This window comes from Trichomycterus rosablanca, chromosome 19, assembly GCF_030014385.1.
Source record: "Trichomycterus rosablanca isolate fTriRos1 chromosome 19, fTriRos1.hap1, whole genome shotgun sequence".
NCBI classification, from domain to species: domain Eukaryota; kingdom Metazoa; phylum Chordata; class Actinopteri; order Siluriformes; family Trichomycteridae; genus Trichomycterus; species Trichomycterus rosablanca.
Genome location: NC_086006.1, coordinates 27,214,566 through 27,232,150, shown reverse-complemented (window position 1 = coordinate 27,232,150; position 17,585 = coordinate 27,214,566). Strand labels below are relative to the sequence as shown.

At 43.1% G+C, this 17,585-nt stretch overlaps 2 protein-coding genes across 4 annotated transcripts in view; one reads left to right on the top strand and one right to left on the bottom strand.

Moving 5' to 3' along the window:
• The window catches only part of rnf114 (ring finger protein 114), a 16,064-nt gene extending 10,100 nt beyond the window's left edge, over positions 1-5,964 (bottom strand). The window contains exons 1-3 of one of the 3 annotated variants that reach the window (XM_063015169.1): positions 5,889-5,906; positions 4,106-4,193; positions 1,229-1,432 (exon numbers count right to left, since the gene is read on the bottom strand). In XM_063015169.1, the coding sequence (XP_062871239.1) occupies positions 1,229-1,365 (137 nt within the window). In that variant the 5' untranslated portion in view covers positions 1,366-1,432; positions 4,106-4,193; positions 5,889-5,906. Of the gene's footprint in view, positions 1-1,228; positions 1,433-4,105; positions 4,206-5,888 lie in introns of those variants that run through there. The other 2 variants (XM_063015168.1, XM_063015170.1) reach the window with 2 other exon arrangements.
• A 1,933-nt stretch (positions 5,965-7,897) lies between these two features.
• spata2 (spermatogenesis associated 2) lies at positions 7,898-16,225 on the top strand. The gene is made up of 3 exons (XM_063015584.1): positions 7,898-7,956; positions 10,466-11,679; positions 14,801-16,225. Exons 2-3 carry the CDS (start codon positions 11,344-11,346, stop codon positions 16,013-16,015), a joined length of 1,551 nt encoding a protein of 516 aa, XP_062871654.1. The 5' UTR covers positions 7,898-7,956; positions 10,466-11,343; the 3' UTR covers positions 16,016-16,225.
• Positions 16,226-17,585: the final 1,360 nt, after the last annotated feature.

Genomic DNA, 17,585 nt, shown 5'->3' with positions numbered 1-17,585 from the left:
CTTTAACATGAAGGCAGTTTATTTTCACTTTCACTACTGTTTATCCTGGTCAGGGTCCAAATCTCCCCAGAAACACGGTGCACAAGCTGGGAATACACCTTGAACATGAGCCAATCCATCTCGGAGCATGTGTACCAATCATGCCTGTGTAGAGATTCGAACCCAGATCTACAGACCGCTACACCACCTTCACTCAGAACGTCAGTCTGGTTCAAATCTGTGAACTCAATTTTTATTTTGTTTAGTTTCCATCCTGGTCAGGGTTGCAGCGGGTCCGGTTTAACTGGGAAACACTGGGTGCCAGGCAGGAAGACCCTAAACATGATGTGTAAGTACACTGTAGGTGTAGGAATAGGATATCGGTTTTTTATTTTTATTTTAGTCCTGCATAGTCAAAGTTCACAAGGAAATAACAAGAAAGGGTTTGCGATGAGCTGGAATACTTGAAAACAGCGCCTAACTTGCTAATACTGGAAATGGAAGTGAATCCCTTCAGGCATGTGCCGAAATCTGGTGCGGAACAAGTACATGTCCAAATACTTTTGGCTATGTAGTGGATACGAGACCAATCCCAACTAAAGATGGAAAGAAATGACTTTTATCTACATTTACGGGGCAGCACAGTTGCGTGACAGCAAGAACGTCCCGGGTTCGAATCCCTGGCTGGGTGTCCAGGGTCCTTTGTGTGGAGTTTGCATGTTCTCCCCGTATCTGTATGGGTTTCAGTCCAAAGACCTGCAGTTAGGTCAATCGGAGCTGAAACTAGAACTGCCCTGAGTGTGTGTGTGTGTGTGTGTGTGTGTGTCAGTTTCCTGCACCCCCACACCCACTGCAACCCTGACCAGGATAAAGCAGTGCCTAAACAGACAATAAATGAAAGAATAAGGGCCTCGCTTAAGGGCCCAACCAGGGCAACTTAGCATTGGTCTCGATCACTAGTCCAGCACCGGGGAAAACACTGAGAAAAACGAGCCAGTCGCTAAGAACTCCAACTCCCAGAAGGCATTTCTCTAAAGAGGCCACGCCCCTTCCTCCCTCTCTGCCTTCAACAGAAACAAAACTGAAACTGAACTCTGGATTTCTGTTTTTCACCCCCAAGTTCGTGCAAAGAAATCTCCAAAAATCTCCAGAAAACCTGAATCTGATCCTGAAAACCTGAATCTGATCCTACAGCGAAACCATAATTAATGGGACGGCAGTAACAAGATCAAAGTCCACAGATACTCACGTGTGTCCACATTCTGTGCGCATGGGAGAGTCGAACACCTCCAGACACACCGGACAGAGGAACTCGGTCAGATCTCGGTCACCGCCAAGGGCTTTGGCGGTTTGTTGAGCTCCACCGAAGCTGCCCAGCACGGCCATGGCTTCCTTCTCTGGTGTGTGTGTGTGTGTGTGTGTGTGTGTGTGTGTGTGTGCAGGGCGTGCGAGTCTGAGAACAGAGAGTGAGTGTGTGTGTGTGTGTGTGTGAGAGAGAGAGAGAGAGAGAGAGAGAGAGAGAGAGAGAGAGAGAGAGAGAGAGAGAGAGAGAGTGAGAGAGGTTATTTCCAGCGTCTTTCTTTTTACTTTCTCTTTTTTATTTCTCATGAGAAATGCTTTAAATATATACACTATATGGACAAAAGTATTGGGACGCCCCTTCTACATTTTCATTGACATTTTTGGCATTTAGCGGACACTTTTATCCAAAGCGACTTAAAGTATTGTGACAATATTCAGTTTAAGCAATTGAGGGTTAAGGGCCTTGCTCAAGGGCCCAACAGTGGCAACCTGGCAGTGGTGGGGTTTGAACCAGCAACTAGGGCTGGGCATCGCCACTAATTTCCTGGATCGATTCGATTCAATTCACAAGGTCCCGATTCGATTCGATTTCCGATTCAACACATTTAGGCATATTTGAGTTACATTAACAGGTTTTGTTTAAATATGTACAGATGTTCAGAGAACGAACATGATAATTGTACAAAGAACACTCATTATTAAAAATATTTGTGTATTTTGTTTACATAAATAATTAATCCAAAACAGAAAACAGTAACATTCATTTTTTATTATTATTTTATATGTCTGACACGCTACAACAGTGTAAATGTAAACATACACCTGGCTGTCGAACAGCTTATGCCAAGTTTACACGACACGACACTCTGATTAACACCTGGTCGCTGTAATGTTCACACTACACGACTGATCGGCGATGGGGGGGTTTCACACTACACCATCTATCACCAGGGGGAATCACAGGCGAGCTTCTCTGCTCTCCAAAACTACGTTCTGTCACGAAAACACACGTGAGAAGTGATGAAAGGTTTAATGATACCACGTCCAAACATGCACATCAACAAGTAGCCAGAGATCAAAGTTTGTGCGCTGATGAAATAAATGAATCTGAGTGGATTTGGCAACACGAGCAGCATGAATCGTTCTATAGTGAGTTGGAGGTTAATAAATATTTTGTTTTGTAGAGAACGATCAGGTCAGAAATACTGTAAAACTCGTGTGTGTGCTGATGTATTCTGATAGAAACTATATTGCGCTCCACCACCTGTTTACAACCTCGCCCCCGTGTTTCCCCTCGCTGTTTCTCACATCGATCGAGAGCCGAGTTTTGATCGCAGAGCGAACACCGAGTTCCTCCCGGATCCAGCACCGACCCGTCGCCGAGCGAAAATCAGTGCAGAAAGTTGTGTAGTGGTCATAACCTGAGCTTCTGCCATGCTGGACTGATGTGCAGGTCAGATCTCGTTGCATGAAAAAACACTGGCTGGTCACGCGAGATTAAAGGGGGTAACAGATTTCCGTGTGCACCGTAAAAAGGGGCGTATTTAAAAGATCGATCTCATTATCTCAATATGATCTAGTATCTCAAGATCGATTATATGAATCGATATCGGATCGTTCAAATAAAGATCGATTCGAATCGAAAAATCGATTTTATAAACCCACCCCTACCAGCAACCTTTTGATTACTAGTCCAGTATCTTAACCCCTAGCCTACAACTGCCCTTCTAACTTGAATTGATGTGTTTCAGCCACATTAGTTGCTAACAGGTGTAATAAATCAATCATATAAAGCAAATATGCTTGTGACTTTGCAGAAACAGTTTAGGGAAGGACCTTCCCTGTTTATTAATACTGTTATCAGTACTTGTGCAATAAATGCATATACATTTACATCAACATTTTCGGCATTTAGCAGACGCTTTTACTGTCTGAGTTACTGAGGGTTAAGGGCCTTGCTCAAGGGTCCAACAGCAGCAGCCTGGCAGTGGTGGGGCTTAAACCAGCGAGCTACTGATTACTAGTCTAGTACCTTAACCGCCAGGCTACCACTGGCCTATATATACTTTCTGGGGTCTCTGTGCATTAAATCAGTAATTGCTCAGTTGCTACATACCAAAAGTATGTGGACACCACTCCTAATTACTGAGTCCTAACAAGCATAATGAAATCAGCGCTCGTGCATGTAATACTCTGAAGCACTCAGACTTCTCCTATAACATCGTATGAAGTTGTAGAACACATAGCAGGACATGTATGACCGTTCCTCTCTACAGTCTTTCCAGATCGCTCAGGGTTCCAGGCCCTCCTCTCTGGCTCACCCTACACGTTTTCTATAGGATTTGGTGTTAATCTGGACATTCATTTTGAATCGTCGTCATGCTTGATTATCCAGCAGCGATCCATTTTCAGTTTCTTTGCTGAGGCAAACAGATTTTCAACGCACCCTAATGAGGTCCCCTGGGTTTTTGGATGAAAAACAGCCTCACATCACAAGTCCTCCATCGTACTTCATAGTGGCAATCAGGTTCTATTTAGCGTCGTCATCGTTTTTTTTAATGATTATTAATATGCCAAACCCACCTTGACTGTTTCTAACGTCCCACTATGAATAATGTGGGAGAAAAACTAGAAGTACTAATACATAATCAATTACTACTAAGAATGTGTAGATATGCTTAGGACATGACTGCCAGTAGTCATATTCCAATATTCTAAGAATACTACAAAGGAATGTTACTGGAAAGTGCCATACGTCCAAACCCAGTTCTAGTCGATTTAGACCAGTTCCTGTTCTAGCTAATAAATCTCTGTTCAAGCTCACCGATGGGAGTATAAAGGGTGATTATTTTCTTTCCGTCTTATCACATTTGCAGAGCTTCCATGTGTGACTCTGTCGGTCTGATCCTTCTCTGCAGAAGAGAATACAACTCTGTTCAACTACTAATCCAGTCTCTGAGGTATTTTGTTTGTTAAGGGTTTTGTGGTTGCCACCACAGATGACGACCCTGCAGATAATATGCTAGTGTGGAGTAAAGAAGGGGTTTGATGACAGTTTCCGAGACTTAGTGACCCCACTAAAAGCTTAAAGCTCCAACAATGATTCTTGGGGAAACGTCCTTCGCACTGTGTGTGTGTGTGTGTGGTGGAGGGGGGATCAAACTGGGAAGTTAGTTCCAGTTATACATTTATTTTATTTATTTATTAGGATTTTAACGTCATGTACATTTTAACATTCATGACAGAACAGGTATTACTCGATACACAAGATTCATCAGTTCACGAGTTTTAATGTCAAACACAGTCATGGACAATTTAGTATCTATTTTGTAGGAGGAAACCCACGCAGACACGGGGAGAACATGCAAACTCCACACAGAAAGTACCTGGACCGCTCCACCTGGGGATCGAACCCAGGACCTTCTTGCTGTGAGGCGACAGTGCTACCCACCGAGCCCCCGTGCCGCCCTCACAGTTTCAGTTACCTGGAACATTTTAATTATGGCTCCAAATGTAGATCCAGGCATTTACAGGTGAGTATTTATTTTTTGAAAGCCATTTCTGAAGGTCATCACACTTTTCTTTACTTAAATAGTTTGTACTTATGTTGTTCCCATGTTGAAGCGATAGATAGATAGATAGATAGATAGATAGATAGATAGATAGATAGATAGATAGATAGATAGATAGATAGATAGATAGATTAGAGAGGGTTTGACCTTTGTGTCACCTTACATTTATACCCCAGTAAAACAGAAAGTCATGGATTACTGCTTGAATGTTCCTAGACATTCTGGTCAACTTAAAAACGTAAAATATAAGAGAAGAAATGCTTCAGGTACATTTTGTGTGAGATTAAGGTGATTTAACAAAAAGTGAATTACTTATAAGCTGTTTTACTCATCTTTACTAGGGTGCAAATGATGGCTCGGTGGGTAGCACCGTCGCCTCACAGCAAGAAGGTCCTGGGTTCTATCCCCAGGTGGGGCGGTCTGGGTCTTTTCTGTGTGGAGTTTGCATGTTTTTCCCAGGTCTGTGTGGGTTTCCTCCGGGTACTCCCGTTTCCTCCCACAGTCCAAAGACGTGCAAGTGAGGTGAATTAGAGATACTAAATTGTCCATTACTGTGTTTGATATAACCTTATGAAATGATTAACCCTGTGTAACCCTGTGTGTGTACTACAGTTCCTGTCATGAATGTAACCAAAGTGTAAATCATGACGTTAAAATCTTAATAAATAAACAAACTAGGGTGCAAATAATTGTTAAAGAGATTTTCGTTTCGTTTTCATCGTCATTTCTTTATATAGTTGTTTTTTTCTTTTCCTGTTCTACACTATATTTCTTTTTATTCTATTTTTTAGCTTTCAGATGTTAAACATTAACAATATAAAGTTATTTTATGATATAAGTTGATTGTTATTGAAGTTTAATGTTGATCAGAATCGTGTTTCTCAGTATAAGAGCTCAGACAGCCGGATTAACGCGAATGTTACTAAAAACACAAGGAGACGCGTAGATTAACAACTTCAAATTGTGCACATTAGAATATTAAAGGTGTTAATAAATCAAGTTTAGGTTTATATCGATCTAAATAAATCATCTTACCTCTGAAACGAAATACAAATGTTGACAATTCTCTTCCTGTTTGGTGACGCAGTTGTCGATGCTCGTCCGGCATGTGTGAACCGATTCTTCCAAGAATGAATCTTTGAAGTGAACCGACTCTCTAACCGAATCTGATTCCTGGGGTGGTGAATCAATTAACAAGCTAACGAGCTTAATCAGCAGGACTGTATATTACTGTATAATAACAATAGTAATCTTTCCTTACAACTGCACTCAGACTGTTCAACAATTCATAATAATTTATAATAAATACCTATATTTTGTATGCTATGCATGCACCATAAAAAGTGTTTACATGAATATATTTACATTTTCAGCATTTAGCAGACGCTTTTAACCAAAGCGACTTACAGTACTGTGAGAGTACACTGTCTAAGCAATTGAGGGTTAAGGGCCTTGCTCAGGGACCCAACAGTGGCAACTTGGTGGTGGTGGTGGGGCTTGAATCGGCAACCTTCTGTTTACTAGTCCAGTACCTTAACCACTGAGCTATCACTGCCCTCATAGAACATAGAATATAGAATCATACTGTAATTTTTTTATATAGTTAGTGAATGTTGTATGTTGTATGTATACAAGAAGTTGTTGTTGTCTGATGTGAGCTGCTGTAACAAAGAAATTTCCTGCAAAGGATCAATTAAGTATCTATCTGTCTGTCTGTCGGTCTGTCTATCTATCCATCTAAAAATTGTGTTTCTTGTACTGATTCCATCATATATTGTGTCATTTTGTGGGGCCAAGCAAAGCTTATAGTGCTTAAAACCTTCATTATATACATGGTGAAATAAGAACCTATGTACATATTCTATGTACTTATGGCAGTAAAATCAGCCACAGACATATAAAAAGTCCCAGCCATACAAAAAAACATGTGAAATACAGTGAAACCTTAAAAATCTTTAAAAAATACCGTGATACAAATTTTTGATCATTTGCACAAAGTTTAACAAATGTTGCACTGATTTTAAAAGGTATTGCACATGGTTTAGGTTTACTTTAAATGAGGGCAGATATAAAATATAGTTACAGATATAAAACCATACAATTACCCACTGTCTCCAAGACAATGCCATGCTGTAATGCATTTTCCTAGTGAAATAAAATAAAAAGAATTTTTTTTGATTGATTAATTGATTGATGATTTGGTTGATGTTAATATTTGGTATGTAGTGCTGGATATTCTAGATCCTGAGAACCCGGGTTCGAACCTCACTGTGAGGATCTGACACACAAATCTTCAGAGTTAATGACAGAATAATCGACTAATTCTGGATTAACAAAGACTCAGTTCTCAGTAGTTTGTGGAATAAAGTGTAAAATCTCTTTGGAATCGACTTCCAAAATGAGCCGACTCTCCGAATTCAAAGATGTGAATAAAAAATCGGACCATTACAGAATCGACTCACAGAATCAGTTGAATGACTCGGTACCACATATAACGTGTAACATGCAGAAAAGTCATGTGTAAAAAAGGAATTAAAATACATATCACCTTATGACTGGAAGTTTAAGGACACTTTACAATAACCATAAACAAAAGCTTTAAAATTGAGATTCCCCTTTGTGGGCCACTACGGAGTCGACTCATGGCATCAGTTGAATGACTCGGTACCACATGTAATGTGTAACATGCAGAAAACTGTAAAACAGGAATAAAAATACATATCACTTTATGGCTGGAAGTTTGGGGACACTTTACAATGGCCATTTGTGGCTTTAACAGCCTCCACTCTTCTGTGAAGGTTATTTGCGAGATTTTACGGTGTCTTTGGAAATACTAAATTAAACACTAAGTGTGTGAGTGTACAAGGCTTTAATGCTTTAAGTAAATACGTTTGGTGCCGTTTTAATTTTATTGAAAGTATTTTTAACGTCGGTTCGTTGCTATTGCAAATGAATGATTGAATAAATGAATGAGTCGTTTGTTTGTATTTGAATCACTTGATTGACTCGTTGAACCAAATAAATCAAATCTTTAAAACAAATCACTATGGGGATTGTTGCGCATGCGCATTCTGGTGGTGGGGATTTCCAACGGAACGTAAAGGTAAGAGTCATATTTTTAACGGCGTTTGACAGAAAGAACCAAATAATTACTGTATGTTTATATATGTACGTAATTTAATTCGAAGCGCCGTAAACTGTCAGTGTGTGGAAGAAGAAATAGGCAAGACGCTGGTTAAACAGAGCATTTGACAAGATGCTAGGTTAGCTCGGTCGCTAACGAGCCAGCCAGATACATTGAAATTGGGCGTCTGTGAATATATGTATCCCACCCGTTTTCAGACAAACCCCGCCTACTTTTTAGTGATTGGTTAGCTGAGCTAAAGAACGGTGCTTAATTTACTAGACAGAAATAGGAGCCAATCAGACAGCAGGTCTTTGATACGGACTAACCAATCAGAGTGAAGTAGGTGTGATTTTTGGCGTAATACGGGTGGTTAAAAAGAGCGCTAGGGTGGACCGTCATTGCGGAGCTATGCTAGGTGCATTGACAGCTTGCAAAAAAAAGATGCGTAAATTAAATGTCATATCATTAAGGTGTTAAAATATATGTTAAATAAAGACAGAACATTTAAATTTTCACGTCTCTAGTGATTTAGAGATTGCAGGATCCACTTGTTATAATGCAGGTCTTTTATTTTTTTATGTGTTTACATAAATGTAAATATTACATAGTGTATATCCGTCTGTTTATAATTATATACACTTATATAAGTCATTCTGAAATAGTTATAAACCTGTCAGGCATTGCAAAGGGCAACCGAACAAATACAGGGGATATATATATATATATATATATATATACTGATCAGCCATAACATTAAAACCACCTCCTTGTTTCTACACTCACTGTCCATGTTATCAGCTCCACTTACCATATAGAAGCACTTTGTAGTTCTACAATTACTGACTGTAGTCCATCTGTTTCTCTACATACCTTTTTAACCTGCTTTCACCCTGTTCTTCAATGGTCAGGACCCCCACAGAGCAGGTATTATTTAGGTGGTGGATCATTCTCAGCACTGCAGTGACACTGACATGGTGGTGGTGTGTTAGTGTGTGTTGTGCTGGTATGAGTGGATCAGACACAGCAGCGCTGCTGGAGTTTTTAAACACCGTGTCCACTCACTGTCCACTCGATTAGACACTCCTACCTAGTCGGTCCACCTTGTAGATGTAAAGTCAGAGACGATCGCTCATCTATTGCTGCTGTTTGAGTCGGTCATCTTTTAGACCTTCATCAGTGGTCACAGGACGCTGCCCACGGGACGCTGTTGGCTGGTGGACTATTCTCAGTCCAGCAGTGACACTGAGGTGCTGTATCTGATCCACTCATACCAGCACAACACACACTAACACACCACCACCATGTCAGTGTCACTGCAGTGCTGAGACCGATCCACCACCTAAATAATACCTGCCCTGTGGTGGTCCTGTGGGGGTCCTGACCACTGAAGAACAGCATGAAAGGGGGTAACAAAGCATGCAGAGAAACAGATGAACTACAGTCAGTAATTGTAGAACTACAAAGTGCTCCTATATGGTAAGTGGAGCTGATAAAATGGACAGTGAGTGTAGAAACAAGGAGGTGGTTTTAATGTTATGGCTGATCGGTGTATATAGTATGGGGCATTATCAGGAGTCTCTGCACCATAGGGTGCACCTGGTACTGGTATAACAATACCCTGAGGAAAAGTGACTATTGAAAATGATTTTTTTAATGTTAATTATTATTTTTAAGCATAAGCAGTGCAAATTATTTTGTATTTGTACTTTTACATCTGTTAAAGAAACAAATCTATACAAAACACGTGGAACTAAAAAAAGAAATAAACCAACATTGATTAAACTTGGACGGAATTTAAGAATGTGTTTGAGATTTGTGGTGAATGATTATTTTTGGTGAAATCTTATCAGGACTGCATATTACTGTGAAGTTTACAACAGAGCAAGGTGGTGATGAATGATCCACTGTTGGGATCCCTAAGTAAAGCCAGTTTCCAGACCCAGAACAGAAACGAATATGCTATAAATGCACTGCAACCCTGATCAGCAGTTTAAGAAGATAAATAATCACAATTTCAGGCTTCTGTGATCGAAATCTTACAAACGAATCTAATGAATACGCATGAAGTGGAAAAGCGAAGTGAGCATGAGCTGTTGAGGGTGCCGATGCTTTCAGATGGCGAATCCTCCAAGGAATGTCGTAGCACCATCAGTTCTCTGATAAGAGGGGCAGGCTTCTGTGATCGGAGTTTTTTTTTTTAAATGAAAGGTTAATATTGTGTCACCATTTAATGATGAAGTTTAAAACAGTGGGTGGAGCTTTGGGCTATCGACTGAAAGGTTGAGAGTTTGAATCCCAGCTCTGCCATGCAGCCAGTGTTGGTTCTTTGAGTAAAGTCCTTAACCCCCTCTGCTCCAAGACGGCATACGATGGCTGACCCATTGCCGTGCACACGTGTATATGTACTGTATATATGACAAATAAAGGCATCATATTGTATTCTATCCTATTAATGCACCTTAACGTGTGTTCGGTTGTTTTCTAGCTGGCGGCGTTGGACACGTCGGCTTCACCTCACACTCCTCTGCACCAGCACTGACCTCAGACCCACCGCAGCTCAAAGAACCTCAGAGAAACCACCAAGGACTTTCTTCCCCTCATCCCGCATCCACTTTCAGCTCTGCTGCCCTCAGGGACTCTCGCCTAATAAAGCACCCAGGGATACAGACCAGCCGAGACGAGAAGCGCAGTCGAACCGTTCGTCCAGATTAAACCAAACGGAAGCCCAGAATCAGGCCACAGTGTTCGAGTCTTACGTTCGACTCTTTAAAGAGCTCGTTTTGGAAAAGGGAACCACATGAGGGCTGTAGGATAATGATTTCAGTGATACTAACATAGGCATCGTCGATTATTGTTATTAGTATTGTTATTTTTTATTCTGCTGGTTAGCTTGCATTGGTGGAAAGCTTTTGAGAGCTGGTAGACCGTGGCTTTTAGGATGTAATCTGCTATCCTTTGTTTCTGAGGGCTGCACATAATCTACCAATCAGAACGCAGCTTCTGTCTCAAACACCTCGGTAGTTAAGTGATTACTTCAGTCTATAGTTTTGGAACCAGCGGAGCCCAAATTCCTGTTTGCAGTCAAGATCGGACGATGTTCCATCATCCGTTTTGTTTTGTCTTTGCCGCCGATGGTCACATGACTACCGCTTGCGGAACTTCTCGCCGCCGTTGCCCGGATTTGTCCGACTCCTAGCCGTTTCATCCTGACCCTGCGATCATTCAAAGGCTCCGTATCGAACCCAGCCACAGATGGAACGCTCTGTCCTGTTGGGTCGTCCAGCCAATCAGAGTAAGGGCTCATGAACATGCGTGAGCGCGCCCGCACCTCTCTCTAAAGTCTGCAGACTCAGCGGCGCACCGATGGATGCCAAGCTTCGCGACGACCTGTTCCGCAGGTACGCGGCCTTCCTGGAGAAGCGTCTGGAGGAGGGGGTCGGGAGCGAAGGAGCGGCCGGAGCTCAGGGAGCGGTCAGAGAGGAGGCCCTGATCACCACCGCCACCGCCCTGCTGGGGGCCTGCGACGCCGAGGGAGGGCAGCGCTTCCGCCTCATCCGCTTCTACGACATGGTGGACAACTCGCTGCGCACGCTGAGGGGCGCCAACCTGCGGGCGCTGGAGAGCGCCTTCGCCACGCTGGAGACCATCTGCACCAACCTGCTGCTCTTCCCCTGGAAGAAAGAGTTTCGCTGCATTAAGGTCAGTGGAATCTAAGTGTGGGCGGGTGTGTGGGTGGCCGAGTGTGAAAAACACAAGGGTCTTAGCGAGTGGGAAGCTGGCAGAGGGTTCGAAATGTACTGAATGTTGTTTTGAAATTCAGGTTTTAAATGAGTGTACCAGCGATTTATTGACAATCTTCTGATAAACTGAAGAACAGCAGCGCCCGCTATGATCAACCAGTTGATCACACAGTTTGCTTGATCTGATTACAGCATTCATGTGCTTCCGTTTGGTGGTACAGCTGAAGCTGATGTGCTGGCTTTAAAAAAACTGCGTCGTTCCACGTGGAGTGGATCCATTTGCAGACATCCCAAGTTGCAAAAACTCATTTCAGGGAGGTACCCCCGGACCCCGACCCCCCAAGCCCCCTAGATAGTGTGAAAGATAATAGATTTATGTTCCCTACATAGTGCACTAGATAGTATATTAGAAAAGAATTTATGTTTCTTACGTAGTGCACTAGATAGTGTACTAGATAATAGACTTATGTTTCTTACATGCTTTAGGTAGCGTATTAGTTAACGGATTTAGGTTCCCTACATAGTGCACTAAGTTGTATGGATTTATGTTCCTTACATAGTGCACTAGATAGTGTATTACATAATAAATTATGTTCCCTACATAGTGCACTAAATTGTATATCAGATAATGGATTTATGTTCCCTACGTAGTGCACTAAGTTGTATGGATTTATGTTCCTTACATAGTGCACTAGATAGTGTATTACATAATAAATTATGTTCCCTACATAGTGCACTAGATAGTATTTTAGATATGAATTTATGTTCCCTACGTAGTGCACTAGATAGTATTTTAGATAATGCATTCATGTTCACTACATAGTGCACTAAATTGTATATCAGATAACGGATTTATGTTCCCTACATAGTGCACTAGATTGTATATTAGAAAAAATTTATGTTCCTTACTTAGTGCACTAGATAGTGTACTAGATAATAGACTTATGTTTCTTACATAATGCTTTAGGTAGCGTATTAGTTAACGGATTTAGGTTCCCTACATAGTGCACTAAGTTGTATGGATTTATGTTCCTTACATAGTGCACTAGATAGTGTATTACATAATAAATTATGTTCCCTACATAGTGCACTAAATTGTATATCAGATAATGGATTTATGTTCCCTACGTAGTGCACTAGATAGTGTATTACATAATTAATTATGTTCCCTACATAGTGCACTAAATTGTATATCAGATAATGGATTTATGTTCCCTACGTAGTGCACTAGATAGTATTTTAGATATGAATTTATGTTCCCTACGTAGTGCACTAGATAGTATTTTAGATATGAATTTATGTTCCCTACGTAGTGCACTAGATAGTGAATTAGACAATTGGTTTATGTTCCCTACACAGTGCACTAGATAGTGTATTAGATAACGCATTCATGTTCACTACATAGTGCACTAGAAAGTATAACTAGATGATGATTTGTGTTCCTTACATAGTGCACTAGATAGTATTTTAGATATGAATTTATGTTCCCTACACAGTGCACTAGATAGTGTATTAGATAACGCATTCATGTTCACTACATAGTGCACTAGAAAGTATAACTAGATGATGATTTGTGTTCCTTACATAGTGCACTAGATAGTATTTTAGATATGAATTTATGTTCCCTACACAGTGCACTAGATAGTATATTAGATAATGCATTCATGTTCACTACATAGTGCACTAGAAAGTATAACTAGATGATGATTTGTGTTCCTTACATAGTGCACTAGATAGTGTATTAGATAACGGATTTAATACGCGATCGGGAATTAAGTGCGTGCTCGTGTGTGCGCTCTCGGCCGCTCGTTCTAGATTCCGGGAGATTTTATCTGACTTGCGGGCACCAGGGAGCCGCTCATGTATATGCGGGAGACTCCCGGAACTTCCAGGAGACTTGGGATGTCTGCATTTGCTCTGGAAGATGAAATTTTAACCCACAATCTGACATTCATATGAAGTCAAGCGCCTCTGCCGGACGATTTTGGAACCTGTTGGCTGAGGAAAAATATCCAAACATAAGAAAACGTGCCACATATTTGTCTGGCCCCCCTTATTGGTCAAATCCAAAATCAAGGGCCATGCTCAGCACAGAGGGGCCAACATTAGGTGTAAACAGCACACTCAGACTTCTATAAATAGTTTATAAATAATACAAATATAAAGTCTGGGCAGGAAAACCAGATAACAACACAGAGCTGAACGAAGCGATTTCACTTTACTCTCCATTCGTGTTCAAATCTGATTCCTCAGCATAATAATTTATATTTTTCTCTTCGTAACTTCAATGAACGGGCACAAATTCCCACAGACATACTGTAAAGTCCTGTGAGAAGCCTTCTCAGAAGAGCAGATAAGATTCTATCTGAAAAGATTTTAATACCATTTAGTTTTTTTTTGTTTTTTTTTTAATAGGACGTCCTAGGACAAGTGTCCAAATATTTTGGAAATATAGTATATCACTGTGGGAATTTGTGTCTGTATATGTGTGTTAGTATACAGTACCAGTCAAAAGTTTGGACACACTTTCTCATCCCTCTGGTTTTTCTTGATTTTTTTTTAATTTTCAACTTTGTAGATGAATAATGAAGACGTCCAAACTATGAAGGAACACGTATGGAATTATGTAGTGAACAAAAAAGTGTTAAACAAACCAGAATATGTTTTATATTTTATATTCTTTAAAGTAGCCATCTTTTGCTTTGATTACAGCTTTACACACTTTTTTGCATTTTCTCAATCAGCTTCATGAGGTGTAGCCACCTGGAACGGTTTTCAGTTAACGTTTGTGCCTCGTCTAGAGTTAATTTCCGGAATTTCTTGCTTTTTTAATGTGTTTGAGAGCATCAGTTGTGCTGTGCAGAGGTAGAGTTGGTAAAATATAAAACATATTCTGGTTTGTTTAACACTTTTTTGTTCACTACATAATTCCATACGTGTTCCTTCATTCAGTATTAATCTACAATGTAGAAAAAAAAAATAATCAAGAAAAACCACTGAAGAGAAGGTGTGTCCAAACTTTTGACTGGTACTGTGTATGTTATTAAGCCGTGAATCTTTTATCTTCTCCTCTCTCTAAGACGTTTACCGGGCCGTACGTGTACCAGCTCCAGTCGGCCCTGTGCGACCCGGACCTTCGCTCGGCCCTGCGCTCCATGGGTTACTCCCGAGATCAGGACCTCCAGTACGTCAACAAAGACCACGCCGGGACGGCCACCTCCTCCCATCACCTCCGCCAGCTGGCGTTCGAGCTGCTCCTGGCGCAGGCCGAGTGCCGCCTGCTGAGGGAGCGCGGAGCGGGCGTGTCCGAACTGGAGTCCCTGGACGCCCGCAGGGGCGCCGGCGAGGAAACGGGCCGGTTGAGCGCCCGCCAGGCCGAGCCCGAGCGCACCCACCCGAGGCGCGGCGGACGCCCGTCCAAATCGGTGGACGTGACGGACGGCGCCGGGCACTGGCACCAGACCAACAAGCCCGTCCTGAAGACCTCGCTGAGCCTCCGCAAGGAGCCGCTGTTCGTGGACGCCGAGGAGGACCTGAAGGACGAGATCATCCGGCCCGGGTCGTACACCCACCCCGCCGGGGACTACTTCCCCTCGCCGCTGACCGAGCCGTACTCCTACCACCTGTCTTCACTGGACGAGATCGACCTGTACACGGAGCGCGGCATGAGCGGCCGCCACACGCCCTCCAGGACCCCCAGCAGGGAATCCTGGGAATCCTGGCTGCCCAAAAGCCACGGCTTGAAGTGCCAAGGTTGCGGATCGAGCTCGCAAACGCTGTCCTCCTGTCAGAGCTGCGACGCCATCCTGTGCCCGGCGTGCCACTCTTCGGATCCGGCTCCCTGCTGCGGGTTCCAGGAGTTCGCCAAGAACTCGCGCCCGCTGGACGGCTACGTCGCCGTGAAGGACAAGCTCTCGGTCTACTCGGGCTCGCACACACACGCCCACACACACCCTCACCCGCTCTCGCACTCGCACCCGCACTCGCACTCGCCGCTCCTGGACAAGCCCATGATCGGGACGAAGCTGTACCCCAGCAAACCCCTGGGCCTGGGCATGGGCGTGGGCGCGTCCCCGGCGGGCGCCTCGGCGGGCGCCGGAGGCTCGCGCTGCGGCTTCTGTAACAAACCGGGCGCCTCGCACACCTGCGTGAACTGTTCCAAAATCTCCTGCGACTCGTGCGTGGGGCTCTACATGGGCGACGTGTGCACCCGCAAGAGCCTGCACCACAATTTCGTGCCCAACCACCAGCTGAACTACAAATCCAGCACCATATCGCACCTGGTGTATCGGTAGGCATCAGGGACGGATTCACGCTCGCGCTCTCTCTCCCAGAATGCACCGTTCCTCCTCATTTCAGCCGCCTGGTAGAAACGTCGGCGTATTTCCTTGGTTTTTGGTTCGTTTTTGGGGTTTTCCGCTCCCCGATCTTCATCCGTCGTGCGATCTTGCTGTTCTTCCTGCTCCGTTAACCTGTCTTGGCGTTTTTTTTTTTATATTAATATTATTTTTAACGAAGAACAAAGCAAAACGTGTTTGAAACTTGATAGAACTGACCGGAAAAACATATGCAACGTACGTCCACGCTCACGCTGTCGTTGTGCGGAAACCTCGAACGAAGGAAAACAAAACACTGGAGTTCAGCCGTATATATTTTCAATCCGGATTCTACACATCTGTGTCAGACTTACAAACGATTTTTTGAGCATCAGGTTACACAGTATGAACTTACACGAGTGAAAAAAAAACGCTCGGCGCGCGACCGGATGTACGAGAACACGTCGGAATCACGTTAAGAGTCGTTCGTCCGTCCGTCCATAATGCTGCTGTGAATTTAATCAGGTGATGTTTACACTCTGGTCACACACACCGATCAGCCATAACATTAAAACCACCTCCTTGTTTCTACACACACTGTCCATTTTATCAGCTCCACTTACCATATAGGAGCGCTTTGTAGTTCTACAATTACTGACTGTTTGTTAGCCCCCTTTCATGCTGTTCTTCAATGGTCAGGACCCCCACAGGACCATCACAGAGCAGGTATTATTTAGGTGGTGGATCATTCTCAGCACTGCAGTGACACTGACATGGTGGTGGTGTGTTAGTGTGTGTTGTGCTGGTATGAGTGGATCAGACACAGCAGCGCTGCTGGAGTTTTTAAACACCGTGTCCACTCACTATCCACTCTATTAGACACTCCTACCTAGTCGGTCCACCTTGTAGATGTAAAGTCAGAGACGATCGTTCATCTATTGCTGCTGTTTGAGTCGGTCATCTTCTAGACCTTCATCAGTGGTCACAGGACGCTGCCCACGGGGCGCTGTTGGCTGGATGTTTGTGGTCGGTGGACTATTCTCTGTCCAGCAGTGACAGTGCGGTATTTAAAAACTCCAGCAGCGCTGCTGTGTCTGATCCACTCATACCAGCACAACACACACTAACACACCACCACCATGTCAGTGTCACTGCAGTGCTGAGAATCATCCACCACCTAAATAATACCTACTCTGTAGTGGTCCTGTGGGGGTCCTGACCATTGAAAAACAGGGTGAAAGCAGGTTAACAAAGCATGCAGAGAAACAGATGGACTACAGTCAGTAATTGTAGAACTGCAAAGCGCTCCTATATGGTAAGTGGAGCTGATAAAATGGACAGAGTGTAGAAACAAGGAGGTAGTTTTAATGTTATGGCTGATTGGTGTATAGGGCGTCTGTCTCAAAACCTAGCGACCCTCCCTCGCTCCCTACCGCCTCTCTAGGCAGCTGCCTCAGTAGAGAGGATTCTAATGAGACCTGAACTCATAAGGCAGATTATTTAGACGCTCCCTCAACGTTCATTCAGTCAGATTCACATTTCACTCGGA

Excerpts from the sequence above, each read along its gene's own strand:
- spata2 (XM_063015584.1), top strand. The coding sequence starts at position 11,344 with ATGGATGCCAAGCTTCGCGACGACCTGTTCCGCAGGTACGCGGCCTTC. Across the intron at positions 11,680-14,800 it reads AAGAGTTTCGCTGCATTAAG|ACGTTTACCGGGCCGTACGT; the intron begins GTCAGTGGAATC and ends CCTCTCTCTAAG.